This window comes from Lytechinus pictus, chromosome 16, assembly GCF_037042905.1.
Source record: "Lytechinus pictus isolate F3 Inbred chromosome 16, Lp3.0, whole genome shotgun sequence".
Lineage (NCBI taxonomy): Eukaryota > Metazoa > Echinodermata > Echinoidea > Temnopleuroida > Toxopneustidae > Lytechinus > Lytechinus pictus.
In genome coordinates, this window is record NC_087260.1 from 22105241 (window position 1) to 22122036 (window position 16796).

At 34.4% G+C, this 16796-nt stretch overlaps 1 protein-coding gene across 3 annotated transcripts in view; it reads right to left on the bottom strand.

The window, feature by feature from the left end:
- The window catches only part of LOC129278660 (fatty acid CoA ligase Acsl3-like), a 45599-nt gene that overhangs the window by 13125 nt on the left and 15678 nt on the right, over window positions 1-16796 (bottom strand). The window contains exons 1-6 of one of the 3 annotated variants that reach the window (XM_064111462.1): window positions 10779-11171; window positions 9648-10102; window positions 6607-6784; window positions 4965-5071; window positions 3609-3750; window positions 940-1087 (exon numbers count right to left, since the gene is read on the bottom strand). In XM_064111462.1, coding sequence (XP_063967532.1) covers window positions 940-1087; window positions 3609-3750; window positions 4965-5071; window positions 6607-6784; window positions 9648-10001 — 929 coding nt within the window. In that variant the 5' untranslated portion in view covers window positions 10002-10102; window positions 10779-11171. Of the gene's footprint in view, window positions 1-939; window positions 1088-3608; window positions 3751-4964; window positions 5072-6606; window positions 6785-9647; window positions 10103-10228; window positions 10468-10778; window positions 11172-16796 lie in introns of those variants that run through there. The other 2 variants (XM_064111463.1, XM_064111461.1) reach the window with 2 other exon arrangements.

Below are 16796 nucleotides of genomic sequence, written 5' to 3' on the forward strand. Positions count from 1 at the left end.
CGGCAAAAAGTTACGTTCGAGTTGTCCAACGCACTTTTTTAATCAGTGGGTCCACTTTACACAAGACTCATGTGGTAATTTGGTTGCTATCATTGGCAAATAAAAGACGACCTCAGTGATATCATCTTAAAACAATTTGCAAATACTTATGACTTTTTGCGAATGCTATCAACTGTTTTTGGAGAAATAGATTTGAAAATAAATTTAGGACATGTTCAAAATATCTTTGTGACATGAAATTTACGAACTTTTCTTGTAACCTTTTCCAAACCTTTGTGAGCTTTTACAAACTCTGGCAAAATTTAAAATTCGTTCGCAAGCAGTCCTCCCGAGGTGAGATACCCTTTTTTAACATCCTACTCTACAACATCAATGCGATCCACCACTCCAGATACGGCAGCTACGACGTTTTTACATGTATGGAGATCATTTACTCCCTTGATTTTTAGTTATGAAACACAAATCATTTTAATGACATTCTTTCAGCAGTAAAGGACTTACTCTACCCCATCAATGCGATCTACCGCTCCAGATACGGCAGCTTCGCCGTTTCTACATGTACATGTATGGAGATCATTTACTCTTTTGATTTTTAGTTTGAAACATAAACTAATTTTAATGACATACTTCAGGAGTAAAGGACTTACTCTACCCCATCAATGCGATCTACCGCTCCAGATACGGCAGCTTCGCCGTTTCTTCATGTACATGTATGGAGATCATTTACTCTTTTGATTTTTAGTTTGAAACATAAACTAATTTTAATGACATACTTCAGGAGTAAAGGACTTACTCTACCCCATCAATGCGATCTACCGCTCCAGATACGGCAGCTTCGCCGTTTCTACATGTACATGTATGGAGATCATTTACTCTTTTGATTTTTAGTTTGAAACATAAACTAATTTTAATGACATACTTCAGGAGTAAAGGACTTACTCTACACCATCAATGCGATCCACCGCTCCACAAACAGCAGCTAAGACGTTTCTATGTGAGATCATAACTCCTTTAGGATTCCCCGTTGACCCACTGGTATACATGATAATGGCAAGATCATCAGCTTTTGGTTTCAATCTCTGAACATCTATGGAAAAACAAAACCAAAATGAGAGCAGTTTTAATTACTTTCATCCTTAAAAATTAAACAAAAAATTGCTTTCATCAAACAAAAATCTTTCACTAAGCACAAAATTATATCTGAAAAGGAAGAATTATTTTCAAATCACACAACTCAATCAATGAAATAGAAATCATCATTACTTCTCATAAACACCTTTTTATAACACATAGAAAAGTGTGAATGTAGTTCTTTTATATTAATTGATCAAAAAATATTTTGTATTAAGCACTACATAATAAAAACCCCATATTATTATAAACAAAATAAATCCATCAATCTCTCAATAGCTATGGAAAACAAAATGAAAGACAATAGTTTCTTTCAAAACAAATCTTCTATAAATCATCCCAATATAAATGTATTTACCTTAAAAGAGAACATTAATTCAAGTCATAAAACTATAAAATCAATGAAAATTAATATATCATTCTCTTTCATAAAACCTTCATATGAAACAAAAAGCATGAATGAGTTTAATAAAAAAAATATCAATGTTAATGGAAAGATTGATTTTTTGGTTTCTATCTCTCAACATCTACAGAAATCAAAACCAAATCAAGAACACTTTTAAATACTTTCAAAACAAACTTTCTTTCACTTACCACAAAGTATATAGCTGAATAAAGAACATTATTCAAGTCATTAAAATGATGATATATATTTCTCTCTTATATCACATTTCCATGAAATGCAGAATACAATATAATTCTTTAGCTTATTAAATCAAAATGAATGAATAAACTGTCACCAAAGCTATTCAGGAAGTGATAAATCCAGAGATTTCTTACTTCCATTTGTAAACAACAAAATTTCTTATTTCATTTATTTATATATTTATTAATTAACAAATTTATTTATTTATTAATTTATAGATTTATTTATTATTTATTTATTAATCAATTAATTTATTCATATATTTATTTATTCATTCATTCATTTTTTTTTTTGGGGGGGGGCTGAAAAGTGTACATACATGTACCTGAATGAACTATGAATTAACAGCAAGTTTGTTGAAGAATTAACTTTTACATACGTTTAAACATCACTTTCAAATAATTAATGGGTATGTTTTATTGTACAATCACATTGTCAATTTGAAGGTAAGTAGTGTTTTTAAATTTTTTTAATGCCATTGTAGCGTATTTAAAGAAATAAAACTGATCGGCCTGTAAATAAAATGGGAACAGTATCTATTTTTTTTGTAATTATAATATATTTTGAACAATTTCAGGCCTCTAAATTAAAAGTCATTGGACCAAGCTGCTCAATGAGGTCCCTCTGTTACAAGCCTAAAAAGCATTTCCAGAATTTTGCTCCGAGCCAATGAGATGCAAGGATTTCAGTAGAGCTGACAGAAAGTCAGTGAAAATCACTATGGCCCGTATTCTGAAGTCGGGTTTAAGTTAAACTCAGGTTTAAAGTTGTGGTTTAAGTATGGACAGCCAATTGTTACATAATCACTAAAAGTAGAGATATCATACTTTCAGCTCATTCGGCTCTCAAATTATTCATAATTATGTAGGAAGTATAAATAGATGATTGTCTTAACCATCGATGATTCAGGAAAGAGCACAGTAAACATAAGAAACATACAACTTAATAACATTTTTGATACTTTTGGCTTCCCATACTTAAACCACAACTTTAAACCTGAGTTTAAGTTAAACCCGACTTCAGAATACGGGCCTATTTGTTTTATGAAATGCTCCCCTGAAGGTCCAACAAAGTGCACTGTAACAAGATCAAATACGATATGTGCACAGAATAAACAGATATTATGAGACAGAAATGCATTTATTTCAATGTATTCTAATCACCTATTCAGTCTAGACTGGAGTGATAAGCATCTGAGGTTAATTCATAATAAAAATATGGTGCCATATAAGTTAATCATTAATGTTAAGTTAGAGTAAATTGCTGTACATTTTGGTACAAAGTTTTCAATATTGCACTACAAAAGCCGCTTATCTGCAATTAATTTCATCATGGCAGTTTAGTAAATTATCAATAATTGACTATTTGCCAAATAATGGGAGTGTATACAGCTGGGTAGAAATATGAACATTAATCTCTAGTCTATATATTTGCTATGTAAATGGAGACATTGTAAGGGAAGAGGTGAATAATTAATGACAGAGAAAAATGAATTATTCCTCATTACCATCATCATTATCACCATAATCATCATCATCATTATCATCATCACCACCACCACCCTCATCATCATCATTACCATCACCATCATCACCATCATCATCCACCACCATCTTCATCATGATCATCATCATCATCATCACCATCTTCATCATCATCATCATCATCATCATCATCATCATCATCACCATGTTCATCATCATCATCATCATCATCATCATCATCATCATCATCATCATCATCATCATCATCATCATCATCATGACATCATCATCATGACCACCACCACTACCACTACCACCATCCATTCCCTCCTCTTGTGATTACTCACTCTTTGAAGCTGCTCCTCTGTTAATGACTGACTGGAATGATGTAACCTTGATACCGTTACTCAGTTTCTTCTCATCCAGCTTGGTGACTGGATCTTCCATACAGATTATATGAGTCACTGTAGGAATGTCCTTCTGAATTGACTGTAAAACACAATTGTATTGTAGTCATCAAACATACTTCTAATATATGGATGGGGGCACAGAGGGAGTGGGGCAGGGGCGATTGCCCTCTGTAATTTTTTAAGCAGTGAAAAAGGAAAATTGATGAGAAAAGGGGAACTGGAAGAAAGAAAAAAAAAGGAAAGCATATATGGTCTGCATCATGTAGCTCTAAAAATCCCCTATCATATGAATGAGGGGAAATGTCATCTTTATATTTGCCCCCCCCCCCCCAACCATCAAAAAATATCCTGGCACCAACCAAAAATGGTGCTTTTATCCACTCTGTAAAAAAAAAACCTGACCCTAAGCATACATGCCACATGTGATAATGGTCTCAAAATGATTCAAACAGAATCCAATGAAATGACCATCAAAAAGTTTGCACATGTATAAATAAAACATATGTTAAAATGTGCCAAACATTTCAAATCAAAATTTGTAATATTGCTGAGAAATGAGCAAATAAGCATGGCATTTTAGCCTGGTGCATGGTCTCTATTCAAGGAACATCTTAGTCAATTCCCATACATTAAAACATAAACATATGGCTGTCCTTCGGTTTCGATGATGACTGAGACAATCTCTGTGTGTGAGTTCAAGTTTGATTAATATGTTTCCTAGCATGATTCCAAAGGTAAATCAGCCCAAATAAAATCTTTTGGGACTACAGATATCTGTTAGACAATAGTAAAATTTTACTTAGAAGAGGTACATTACAGATGTTTGCATACTCTGTAACTATGCTTTGACTTTAGATGATTATTTGACATGTGGAAGGTCGAATTAAGTAAAGTCTACTGTATACAATACCTAAATTCAATGCTTCATGAATTTTTGCAAACATCCTGGTCTGAAAATATGCTTTGACTTAAGACAATCATTTTACTTTAATAAAGAAGGTATTCTAGCAGAGTATACTGTATACAATTATTCAAATGTGTATCCATATGTTTCATGATTCTTAAATAGCTGTAGTCTCTGCATTACATGTAATTGACCTTCAAGACATCAAATAATTTCATACTTTATTTCAGACCACAATATGCAAAACTATCCATAAACATCCTAAAGCCAATATTAACCCAAGTATATTAAATTTTTCCGGTCCCAACAGATTCTACATAAGCAGAGCCACCTGAATTTAAAAAAATTCACTTTCATTTTCAAAAGTAGATTTATTTAGATATATATACCTTTAGTTTTGTGAGGAGTGTTGTGGTTGTAATAACATACTTAATTCCTGTTTGGTTGATTCCGTAAGCAATGGCTGCTTCTCCTAATGTGGCATACAAAGTCACAACTGAAAAGTAAAATTAGAGGGGAGGAAAAAAAATAAAAGAAAAGCTTTGTTGGTGACATTACTCTCATCACGTAACAACCACTGAGCCCCATAATAATATAAAGCTTTAATAATGAACGATTATAGGGCTCATTTTTACAATTGATCATGCACAATAATCAATGCAATGAAACATAGATATTAGCCCCTATGATCGCTCGCTAAACTTGATCTCACAGGGCACAGGAAGAGGTTCTAAAATTTCAGCAATATACAGTATGTGAATTTCAAGATTTTGTTTTTAAAGATTACCTTTGTTTTGTATTATTTATCAATGATGCAGTCATATTTTTCAGGAAAAAAACCCACTGGGATTATACTGTACATGATTGCTGTGTCTGCAGAGCTCTAGAAAATTTAAAGGCATTGTGAGTACAGACCTAACCACAGAGGTTGCTTTTTAGTAAAAAAAAGTTGAACATTTTGATAGTACTGCACAGGAAAGATTTATGAGCAACTGAAACATTCTTCTCAATAGATACAGCACCATTTGAGGGGTAAATCTGTCCCAAGCCCCCCTCCCCTTTCTTCAAGCAATAATTTGTTATTCAAATGTCTTGTAATACAAATGCAGTGACCCATCCAAATTATGACCTTTAATATTAAACTCAAATGTAGTATTATTATATTACAGTATTCAATTTGCAAAAATTTACATTCACTCCAGCGTATGAGTAGTTTTGGTGTCAGGTCGTTCCAATTACATGTACTTATCACTATGAATGAAAATTTATCTCTTTACAATGTAAACTTCATAGCGTGCTTAAGGAGATAAGCCAGTCTTAATTTCGCAACCAAAACTAATCATATTGGGGCTCATACTTTATATAAGTACTTTAACAAGATCATCACACTTACAGGCAAGTATGCAAATATAATTCATATCTTCATAAGTAGTGGCATTAAGATAAGATTTCAAATTGGGAAAATATCAAAGTTCAATAGTCAAACAAGTGCAATATAGGATCAATTAGTAACGTAGCACTATCTCTCTAAATTGATTAAAGGGAAAGTCTACAAACAAAAAGTTGGTTTGAATAAAAAGAAAAAAAATTACAAGATTTCAATGCTGAAGATTTATCATACTGTGTAATTGTATGTAAAATAAGAAAGTTTTGACGTTTTCAAATTTTGCTTGATATCATAAAACAGTTCCTGGTTGTTATGAAAATGAGAGAACTAATGTCACCCACTAACTTTTTCTCTTGTATTTTTTCGTCACTATTGTGTGAAGCATTTGATCTCTCTGAACATGCAGAATTGTATCCTCGTTTGATTTTATGAAGAGACTCCTTAAATTGTAAAATCTTCAAAAGTCAAATTACTTCTACATTTCATATAATGAAATGCGAAAAAAATATTGAGTGAGTGACATCATCAACTTTCTCATTCAAATATTTCACTGTGTTGTGCATACAACTGTTTTATGAAAATAAGCAAAATTTTATTACATAACATGTTAATTCTGGTTGGACTTATGTTTCCTTTAATCTTACCTGGGAAGTTATATCTGAAGCAGGCTTGCAGTCCAATCTGGAATTCTGCTCTTGTTTCAGCAAAAATAAGAATATTCTGTTTAGGCTGGAGACCAAGACTAACAAGACCCTTTCCAAAGTTATCAGAATCTTCAAAGAACTCTGCGTATGTTCTCCATTTGTAATCACCCATGATAAGCTGTAAAAGTAAAAATAACACGTTTCAAAGTAAATTAAAATAAAACATATTGTTCCTTTTTCTTGGTTACAATCTTGATCCTGTATAATTACACGTAAATATTTGAAAATCTACTTATGCGTGCAGATTTTAACTGAATATTTTTAACAAATAAAAAACCTGTAGACCACCTGCAAATACATGCAATGATTATCCTGTCGAATTAAGTGGTCTTAAGATTTGTCTATCATCTACTGGGGTAAAGTATATTGTGCTGTGTATCTTGAGGAAACAAAAAGTGCTGTATAAATCCAGCTGATAATAATTGGCTTTTATATAGCGTGACTCCAATCTATGAGCGCTCGAAACGCTTCACAATTATTATTACCAGGTCACTGGATTCATAGCTTTTTAGCAGCATGTTAGGTGCAGACTTGCTATAAAACCAACCACAATGATGGTTCTTTCCTACCAATACCCAATTAGCCGGTGGGCGAGAGTGACAAAATGTTGATTAATGCCTTGCCAAAGAACGCTAGACCATGGTGGGATTCGAACCCACGACCCTCTGATTAGAAGGCAAGAGTCAGAACCGCTACACCACGACGCTTCAACAATCATCCTAATATACAGTAATAGAACCTATTCAAACTCATATTTGCATGGTAGGTGGTATGATAATCTCAACTTATCAACTACATGTACATAGGCCAATATAAATGCTAGGGGTCATGTGCATCTTTATTCAGCAAGAGACTGAAATCAAATCTTACAACAAAAGGTATTAAACTCCCCAATTGTAAAACAATTGCATGCACACAATACATGTATAGATGATTTGTGGAATTTTCGGATTACCAAGTTCTATTTGAATATTTATTTAAATAATGAACCGATAATCTCCTTGCTTAAATGCTAATTAAAGATCACCCTATGGCTTCCGTCAACAACAAATGAACTTAGGAAGTTGGTCAATAGTAACATCGTGTCCCAGACTTGGATTACTCTAGGGCCTTTGAAATAAAGGATTGTGGGTTAGAATCCCAGCGATGGCATAATTTCCTTCCGCAAGAAAATGATTTACAGTGTGCTGCACTCAAGACAGGTGAGGCAAATGGGTACCTGGCACAGTGGCTGGATACACACATAATTACACGGGGACTGTTTCATGAAATATTTTGTCAATCATTTTCGCTCAACAAATTCGCTCTCAGCCAATCAGGAGTCAGGGTTTCAGAGGCTTGTAACAATTGACCTATGTGAAAATCACTAACAAATCACTTCATGAAATACATTCACAAGGGGATTATGTTAATCAGTGAACATGTGGATCCAAGCTGACTATCCTGCTTAAACAAGGACATCATGATCCCTGTGCAAATCTTGTGACAAATCAATAAGTAATGTAAATAGATTCCATGTATGCTCTTTTAGCGCTAATACAACATGGATGATTGATCACCTTCAGGTAAACTAAAATTATCGTTCAATGCCAATGAACTTAAATACTTGTACAATAAATGTTATTTCTGGGAAATAGATAAAATTGTTCCGGATGGGTGCTAATGGTTCTAGTTTATTCAATCCCTCTCCAAACTATATTTTGCATATTGAACTTACAGCATTCTTCAAGGGGGTTCTTTTGTAATTTCAGAGGGCCATCTTCATAATTTTTTTTGGGAAAATCACCCTTTGTCCCCCTAAGCCCCCCACAAATGTTTTTGCTCGTTAAAGTTACATTGAAAAGGCCAAGATATATTTTTAAATATTGATCCCTATCTTCCCAAAGTTGTGCAGTACTGTAGAATAGTAACAGCGAGTAAAGAAGAAAAACAAACAAAACAGATGTATTAAGACGAGAATACATTTACAGTATGAATATGAGAGTATGAGAGAAAGAGAAACAACAAGAGAGCCCATGAAGACAACATTCAATTGTCCTCATAAACTTTATGCATGCATAAACCAAAATAAATTAAGGTCAGCAATACACATTGTAGATCTGGGATGCTTATTTATTTTGTGTATTATAAAATACCATTTAATTGGCAAATAGTTTGTGAAAAGGCATCATCATTGTCAAATGAGCTATTTCAGATTGAGCTGTTTAGACTATTCTTATAAATGTTTCACTACAGATGTTAAAATCTTTATGAATAGACCGCAAATGCAAATACACTCTACATATACATGCACATGCCCTTTACATGTACATATACTTCTTCGTGATCGTTATCAAGGGAATATATATTTACACAATATCTTCTCCTTTTTATATCAATGATAAACAGACAGAATGAACCCAATTTCTGTCACGCTCACGTAGACTAGGCACTATTTACACATCTGTGCAATCATATTTCAGTTTGGACCTTCTAGAGTGAGAAAAGAGTGGGCTTTGGTTCATGTACATGGATTCAATACATGTGTCTGACAAAGTAATGTGAAGGTCAAACATGAATGTGAGGTGTATGAGAGTTCTATAAAGAAAATTTGTGGTGGCTTCGTTGTATTAGACGTCTGAACAGTATTATACACCCTGTATGTACATTTAAAGCCCATGGTAATAATTACAATGTATCAGGGCAGTGAATGTAATACCACTGTGACCTTGCCCACACTCTATTATACTTTCTAATATCTACCTTCTGCAACCCCCCCCCCCCCACAAAAAAATCTAAATAAGATCGCACATGATTGGGACACATTTGCATTGAGATGCAATTTTGAAACAGTAGAGCTATGTTCAAAGGTACATGTACTTTCCAATATGGAACATATCTCTCCTTGTCTCCATTTTAGTTGTTAATAATAATAAACACAACATTTATTATGCGCCATCTATCTAGTAAAGTATTCTGAGGTTCAAAGAGGAGATGCTCACCTTCTTAAAGACTTTCCCATTAGATTGCACTTCATCTTCTTCCGATAAGATCTGTCTAGTTCCTAGAGCTTGCAGCGATCCATACTCCAGACAGTTCATCTCAAAGTCTTCGTCCAACGTCTTGCACTCCTCCCGCCGCCTCAGCTTCAACTGGTTGCTACCGACCATCCTCCACGAATTTTGAGTGTCGCCGTCGATCGGTACTGCTTTGAGACGGTTCTGGTACTGCCAGGAACCGTAGGTTGCCAGCTGCCACGGGATGTAGGTGGCCATGTCGTAGAACCAGGAGATGAAATGGATTGCACGAACCATCATGGAAACATGGATCGGCTCCACTTCTTTTGTGTCAGGCATCTTGGGGGGTTTCTTCTGCTAGCCTGCCTTGGTGGAAAGTCTTGGTCCCCGTAGAGGGTTGTTTCTTGACTATCTTGTTTCACTTGTACTCAGTTTCTATTCTGTACCAAAAGAATAAAAAAGTAAAAACAATTACTCTCAGTCAATCAAATGCCTTTGTAGCCTCGAACAGTGGCACTTGTACAGTACATGTATGCAACTTGCTATTGGTCTACTTGTAAATTTACCTTTCTAATACTGCCATTTACATTTACAGGGTCCAATGCAGACCAAACTGTTGAAACAGACATGCTCTTATCAATAACACAAATCCAAGAGATTTTATATCAGTCATTGAGTTAACAAGGAGCAAAGTCCTTGTCCATTCAAGTCGTCAACCGTCAAATAAATCTGAAATAAAGACAGAGGTTATATTCCACAGGAAGATACTGTATTGATGTACCCAATAACTTCTTGCCAACTGTTTGAGCTTTGGGGTGGAACAAAAATAAGAAGTGATCAAACTGAAAACAGGGCCCGGTAGCATAAAGCTTAGCAATTGACTTTAGCACTGATTTCTATGATTGATTGCATTAATTATTATGTATGATCAATCGTATAAATCAGCCCCATAATCAATACCTAAGCTTTATGATACTGGGCCCCATTAATGAAGTCAACAGACCTGCAAAGTGGGTACAAAGAAGACAAAAAAAGAAGTACACTCCTCAAATTTCCTATGTATTCAAGTGTATCACTAAGAAAGAGAGAGATATTTCTATTTATTGTATAACTCACAGAGTTTCCAAATGATCCAGCAAAGAAGCCATAAAATAATTCTGAAAATGAGGATGAATTTCCAGTGTTGAGACTTGAGAGCAAAAATTTTCTCCAAAGCTACACTGTACCACACAGTCATCAAAATGAAGCTTAGCTTAGAAACAGAGTGTTGTCACAGATCATTACTTAACAGGCTAATGCTTTGATTATGACTTAATGTCTGACTAGAAGCTGTAAGATCCCGCCCCATCCAAGTCAAAGAAGGTGATCTATCACAGCCTCCGTGACTTTGAGAACAATAAAGTTGTTGAATTGCAAAATGGGGGGAAAAAGAAGAAGTACAAGTAGATTTGTTTGTTGGGCAAAGTTCATCTCATTGCTGTAATAGTTGTAGTGATCTGCTGATCCTACACGTACATGTATATACATGTAGGCTCTTATACTGTAGACCTGTCAGTGAAGGAAACAGATTAAAGAGGTCCCTCGGAAAAGATTATTGTCAGTCACTCCCACCCGTTACAAGGATGTTAAGAGATAAAGTTTCAAATCAGAACTGTGGCTCAAATTAAAGCCATGGTTTAATTCTGAGCTAAAACTGTCAAAACCTTGTTTTAATTCACTAAAAAAATACCTGGCTCTTTCTCATGGTTCAATTGTCATGGGAGATGCAGTTTCCATCATGTTCAGACAGTTTTCTATATTTTAACTGTAAAATGAGGTGATAGATTTCATTTGCACCTCATTTTACTACCCACTGCAATCACAGTTCGGTTAACCCGGAGTTCAGAGGGAACGCAAGCTTTATTAAATGCAATGGCTCATATTTGTTCCAAGGACATGTACATGTATGAGGTTGCCTCAAATGTGTAATTGTCTATTTCATTTCATTTTCAGGTTTTTTCAGAATCTATAGTCGACAGAGAATGATGATGGTTTACATGTAGGCGGGCGAGCAGTAAAATGGAAGTGACTTAATTTTTATTAATTCACTGGCAGATATTCGTTCCAAGGACATGTATGAGGTTGCCTCAAATGTATAATTGTCTATTCCATTTCATTTTCAGGTTTTTTCAGAATCTGTAGGGTCGGCAGAGGATGATGATGGTTTACATGTAGGCAGGCAAGCAGTAGAATGGAAGTGACTACTTTAAAGAGGTCTCCGGTCTGAATATAATGAATACGGTAAAATTAAGAAGAGAAATGTATGAAAACTTCCAACAATTCTCTGCTAAAAAATAATGAAGCAAGGATAGTTAAATTTTGACCATAAACATTCTACATGTAGTTCCTATTTAAAGGACAAGTCCACCCCAATAAAAAGCTGATTTGAATAGAAAGAGAAAAATCAAACAAGCATAACACTGAAAATTTCATCAAATCGGATGTAAAATTAGGAAGTTATAACATTTAGAAGTTTCGCTTAATTTTTCAAAACAGTTATATGCACATCCTGGTCAGTAATGCAATTGAGGGAAGCGATGACGTCACCCACTCACTATTTCTTTTGTATTTTATTATATGAAGTATGAAATATTTTGATTTTCTCGTCATTGTCATGTGAAACAAAGATTAATTCCTCCCTGAACACATGTAATTCTATTATTTTAACATTTTGTGGTTCAAGCAAGGGGGTCCTAATTGTCAAATTTGTAAAAATTGAAATATTGTATAATTCAAACAATAAGAAATAGTGAGTGAGTGACATCATCGACTCTCTCATTTGCATATCACTGAGTTGAGCATAGAACTGTTTTGTGAAAAATAAGCGAAACTTTAAAGTGTCATAACTTTCTTATTTTACATCCTATTTTGATGAAGTTTTCAGCGTTATTCATGTTTGTTTTTTCTCTATTTATCCAAATCGGCTTTTTGTTGGGGTGGACTTGTCCTTTAACAAATTACTTATGCAGCACAGGTACAGTACATGTATTTACTCATAAATCCTTCTACTCCATGACTAATGTGTACTAAAATTGGAATTTGGAGGTGTTTTTTTATAATCAATTTACTTGTTCATCACAGCGTTTACGAGTTATATTCTAATACTTTAAGATTGACACTCATTTCACCACTAAATGACTGGAAACAACCTATTATTCAGAAAAAAGAGGAAATAGGTAGACTCAATATCTTATACTAAATTTCCTGCTTTTCAAAACAAAATGATACCCCATGATATCAAAGTTTATTGACTTGTATTCTCTGCCAATCATTTATATGATCACGGTGTCTTTTGGATAGTGACATGGGGAAGTTCATCTTGATAATGTAAAGAATTAATCAATATAACTGAAAGCTGTAAAAAATAAAATAAAAAGATAAAATTGAAGTAAGTTCTGCAAAAATCTCCAAAGAATAATCCAGAGTATTTTTTTTTCACTCACTTTCAATTTTGTGAATACTGATTGCAGATCAGCACCCCCCCCCCCCCTGTATGTTAAAAGCGAATCCATAAACTGACATTTGGTCAAAAACTTGTCATCATTAAAGGATCATCTGAAAATTATTTCATCAATGTTTCTATGGATAAAAAAAAATAAAGTCAGTCATCATAAACCATTAAAATTGTTTTACATTCATAAGACATGTATGGGAGCTGCTCACATAATACGACACAAATTAAAAGCCTACATCTATTGATAGTAATTCATTCTGTTTATCTTTTGATAAACGTAATTAATCACTATCACTACAATATTAATATTTCATTCTGCTTCATTTGATCAGCTTTTGACCTTTAAATTGGCGACACCATCATTCTCTTATACCAGTTTCCTTCTGGCAATAAAACCAAAATGTTATTTGATACAATATTTTGGCAGCATGCACTCAATATGTCATATCAATATCATGCATTCAGCGGCTAGAAACGGCTGTTTAAATGAAATGAGCTAATACTTCACAATAAATGCACCTGTATTACATGTATGTACATAATAACAGCATACTGAATACAGATGCTTTGAAGACGCTAATCTTACATTTATTCAATAGCCTGTGCTATAGACTTTATGTTCAGGGAGGTGTGCATGGCATGAATAGCATTCACATGAAAATAATTCATATGAACTGCTGGTGTATATTTAATACTAACTCCTTTACATGTATGTAAATATTAATTGAGAATTATGAGAAGGCATGTAGAGACATAAAGAGCCATCTGCTTGATAGCACATTGGAGTTACATGTAAGCTGCTATCAACACCAATTAAACATAACTGTACCCTGTAGTTTCTAAATAGCACCTTTTCAAGAATAATTGTAAAATGCCTTTTTACAAGTTTAGCTGGACTGATGGATGTGAAAAGAAACTATGAAAATGAAACTTGTTCGGTAATAATGGTATGTACATGCCGTGCCAGGGCTCACAAGTCCTAAAGCTATATTGCCTTGGACCCAAGAAACAATACGTACTTGTACAGTTATTCTTTTTGAAGCTCAGAACTGCATCAATAAATAAATGAATTGAAATGAAATCACAATACAGCGTATAGTTCAGTAAGTATCACTCAAGCAAATGCTATTCTTGATACCCTGATTGCTTGCCTGCAACTTCAATACCATATTGGCATACTCAAATAGGGGTGCATGCTCCTATTCATAGCCAAAATTGGCATGTCCTAACCCTCTTCTGAAACATGCCATTCATTTGTGTGATACATGTATTAAAGTGATAACCTTGGTAGGATGTTGCATTTGGATCTGATTCTTCTATGAGTAATGGCACTCTAATTTTTGGGGAAAATAAAATCTTGTGACCCCCCCTCACCACTTCCCCCATGGAATCCAGGGGGCCGTTTCATACAGCTGTTCATATGAAGTTAAGAGGGACTTTTAGAATGACTGGTGATCCCTTCTTGTCGTAAATGATATTCACTATAAATGTCCATTGGTGATTATTTAGCACGTAAGAAAGGTTTACAGTCGCTCTTATCTTAAGAACAGCTTTATGAAACACCCACCTGGATCCATCCCTGCAGGAATGGTGCAAGATAAACTTGATGATCAGCGGTAGATATGAAATCACCAGGACCATGTAACACAAAGCTTAGAATTTGATTGCAGGACTGATTTTCACACTTGATTACATTTATATCATAATGTGCAATCAAACATTACAAATCAACTGTAAGATCAATTGCTAAGTTTTGTGTCACATGGACCAAAGGACGTATTTGAAATACACTATGACACTGTTCCCATTACAATTCTACATGTAACTCTAGTTTAGTGGAAACCAGTTCAGTTCAGGAAACCAGTTTAAAAGATCGCTTTGCTGGCGTCCCCATTTGATCACCCAAAACTGCTTTTCAAAACCACCTCACATTTTACATGTATAAGCAGTCTTATTGCTAGGGAACGCTCTCAGTGGGGTGGCATGTTTCGTGCGAAATTGAAACCGCGGCGTAGATATTCTACACAGTGTGTAGAGTAGGCGCGCTCAAAATGTGCAAAGATTGCTTCCCAAATAAAAGTTTGTTTCCTCACTTTACGCTAAAACAAGTATAACGAGGCAAAGTGATCTTGTAAACTACATCGCGAGGTGGTTTTCTCATTACACGATATAACTAGTTTCCAGTAAACTAGTTTTAGGACGGTAATGAGAACAGGGTCTTTCAATCATTCTACTTTCATACTGTAGTCCTAATACATGTACATGTACATTGTATGGTCAAGTGTATGGTGCTTGTAAATGACAACAAGAAGAGCGATTCTCCTCCATGCATGCAAAGTGAAGTCAACCATGTGTACTATACATTTTCATGCACTGCTGATAATAAAGAAGAATGTCACATGATCTGTGATGTCATTAGGTGTTTCGCTAGCATCCCATTATTATGTACATGTCCAATAGCAAGAGAACATGTTAAACACACACTGCAGCAGGCATATTGTTAATGAGTCTCTAAGGAGTAAAAAAATAAAGATCTTTTAATATTTCAAAAGCAGCATTAAAAAAAAGAGATGATTTCCTTGAATATACATGTAGAAACAGCATAGAAGTGTGAAGAAATAAAAAGCACGAAAAAAATCACACTGGAACAAGAGCTTCGAAGGTATGTAACATGTGTGTATGTATTAATATATAAAACATACTTTCATGAGCGAAAATGCCCTTTTGTTTCCCATAGACAAATAATTGGCAAATTATGTTGCTACAGGCTACCATCACAGCAATATTGATTCGTGTACCTTAAAATAGAATTGGCATACCAACATTCAAGTATGTGAGAGCTGACATGCCTGATATTCAAGTCATTCTTGAGTTTACAACATTAATTTTTTTTCTTTTGGAAAGCTATTGTCTAAGAACTAGCCTTTCTTCATGGAACTTATCCAATATAATTTGGACGAAAGGAAATTATTCTGGATGGGGCAAGAATTTTAGTCAAGAAGTATTATATGCAATGTACCAGATAGATAATTATTTTTTTTATAGGGGGGGTGGCATGGCAAATTTCAACACAAAATATGCACAGATTAATTGGTAGCAGGATAATTATCCAAGCCCAAAATATTCAAGTCTTATATCGCACAATAGATGTGTGGCATAGAATTTACAATCGCACCACACTAAATATTCGTTCACAGTTTAATATTACGAAGTAGAATATGAGAGCAATCATACTTTCTTTTAATTCAATCTCCCATACATGTACATGTAGGTCTACACTTCTGAGAGTCAGTCAAATAAAATAGCAAAGAACACGTATTGTACATGTACATGCAGCAGGAAAATAACCTTGCATGTGTACAAAGTTATCATTATCAGACTTGCACACGAATGAATTCCACTTTTTAAGTGCAATTAAAGCCAATGTAAACAATACTACAAAACAAACAAAGGGCCTGTCAAAGTCAATTACTCTCTTGTTTGCATTAAAACACAAGTGAAAATGGATAATACTGTACTCATTAAAAGTCACGTTTCAGTGAAATGTCCAGCCAGACAAAAATCAACACCGAATCTTTGCAGGGGCAAGGACGGTTATTGGAGGAATTTATTTTGATTTTTTTAGAGGCAATTCTTTTCTT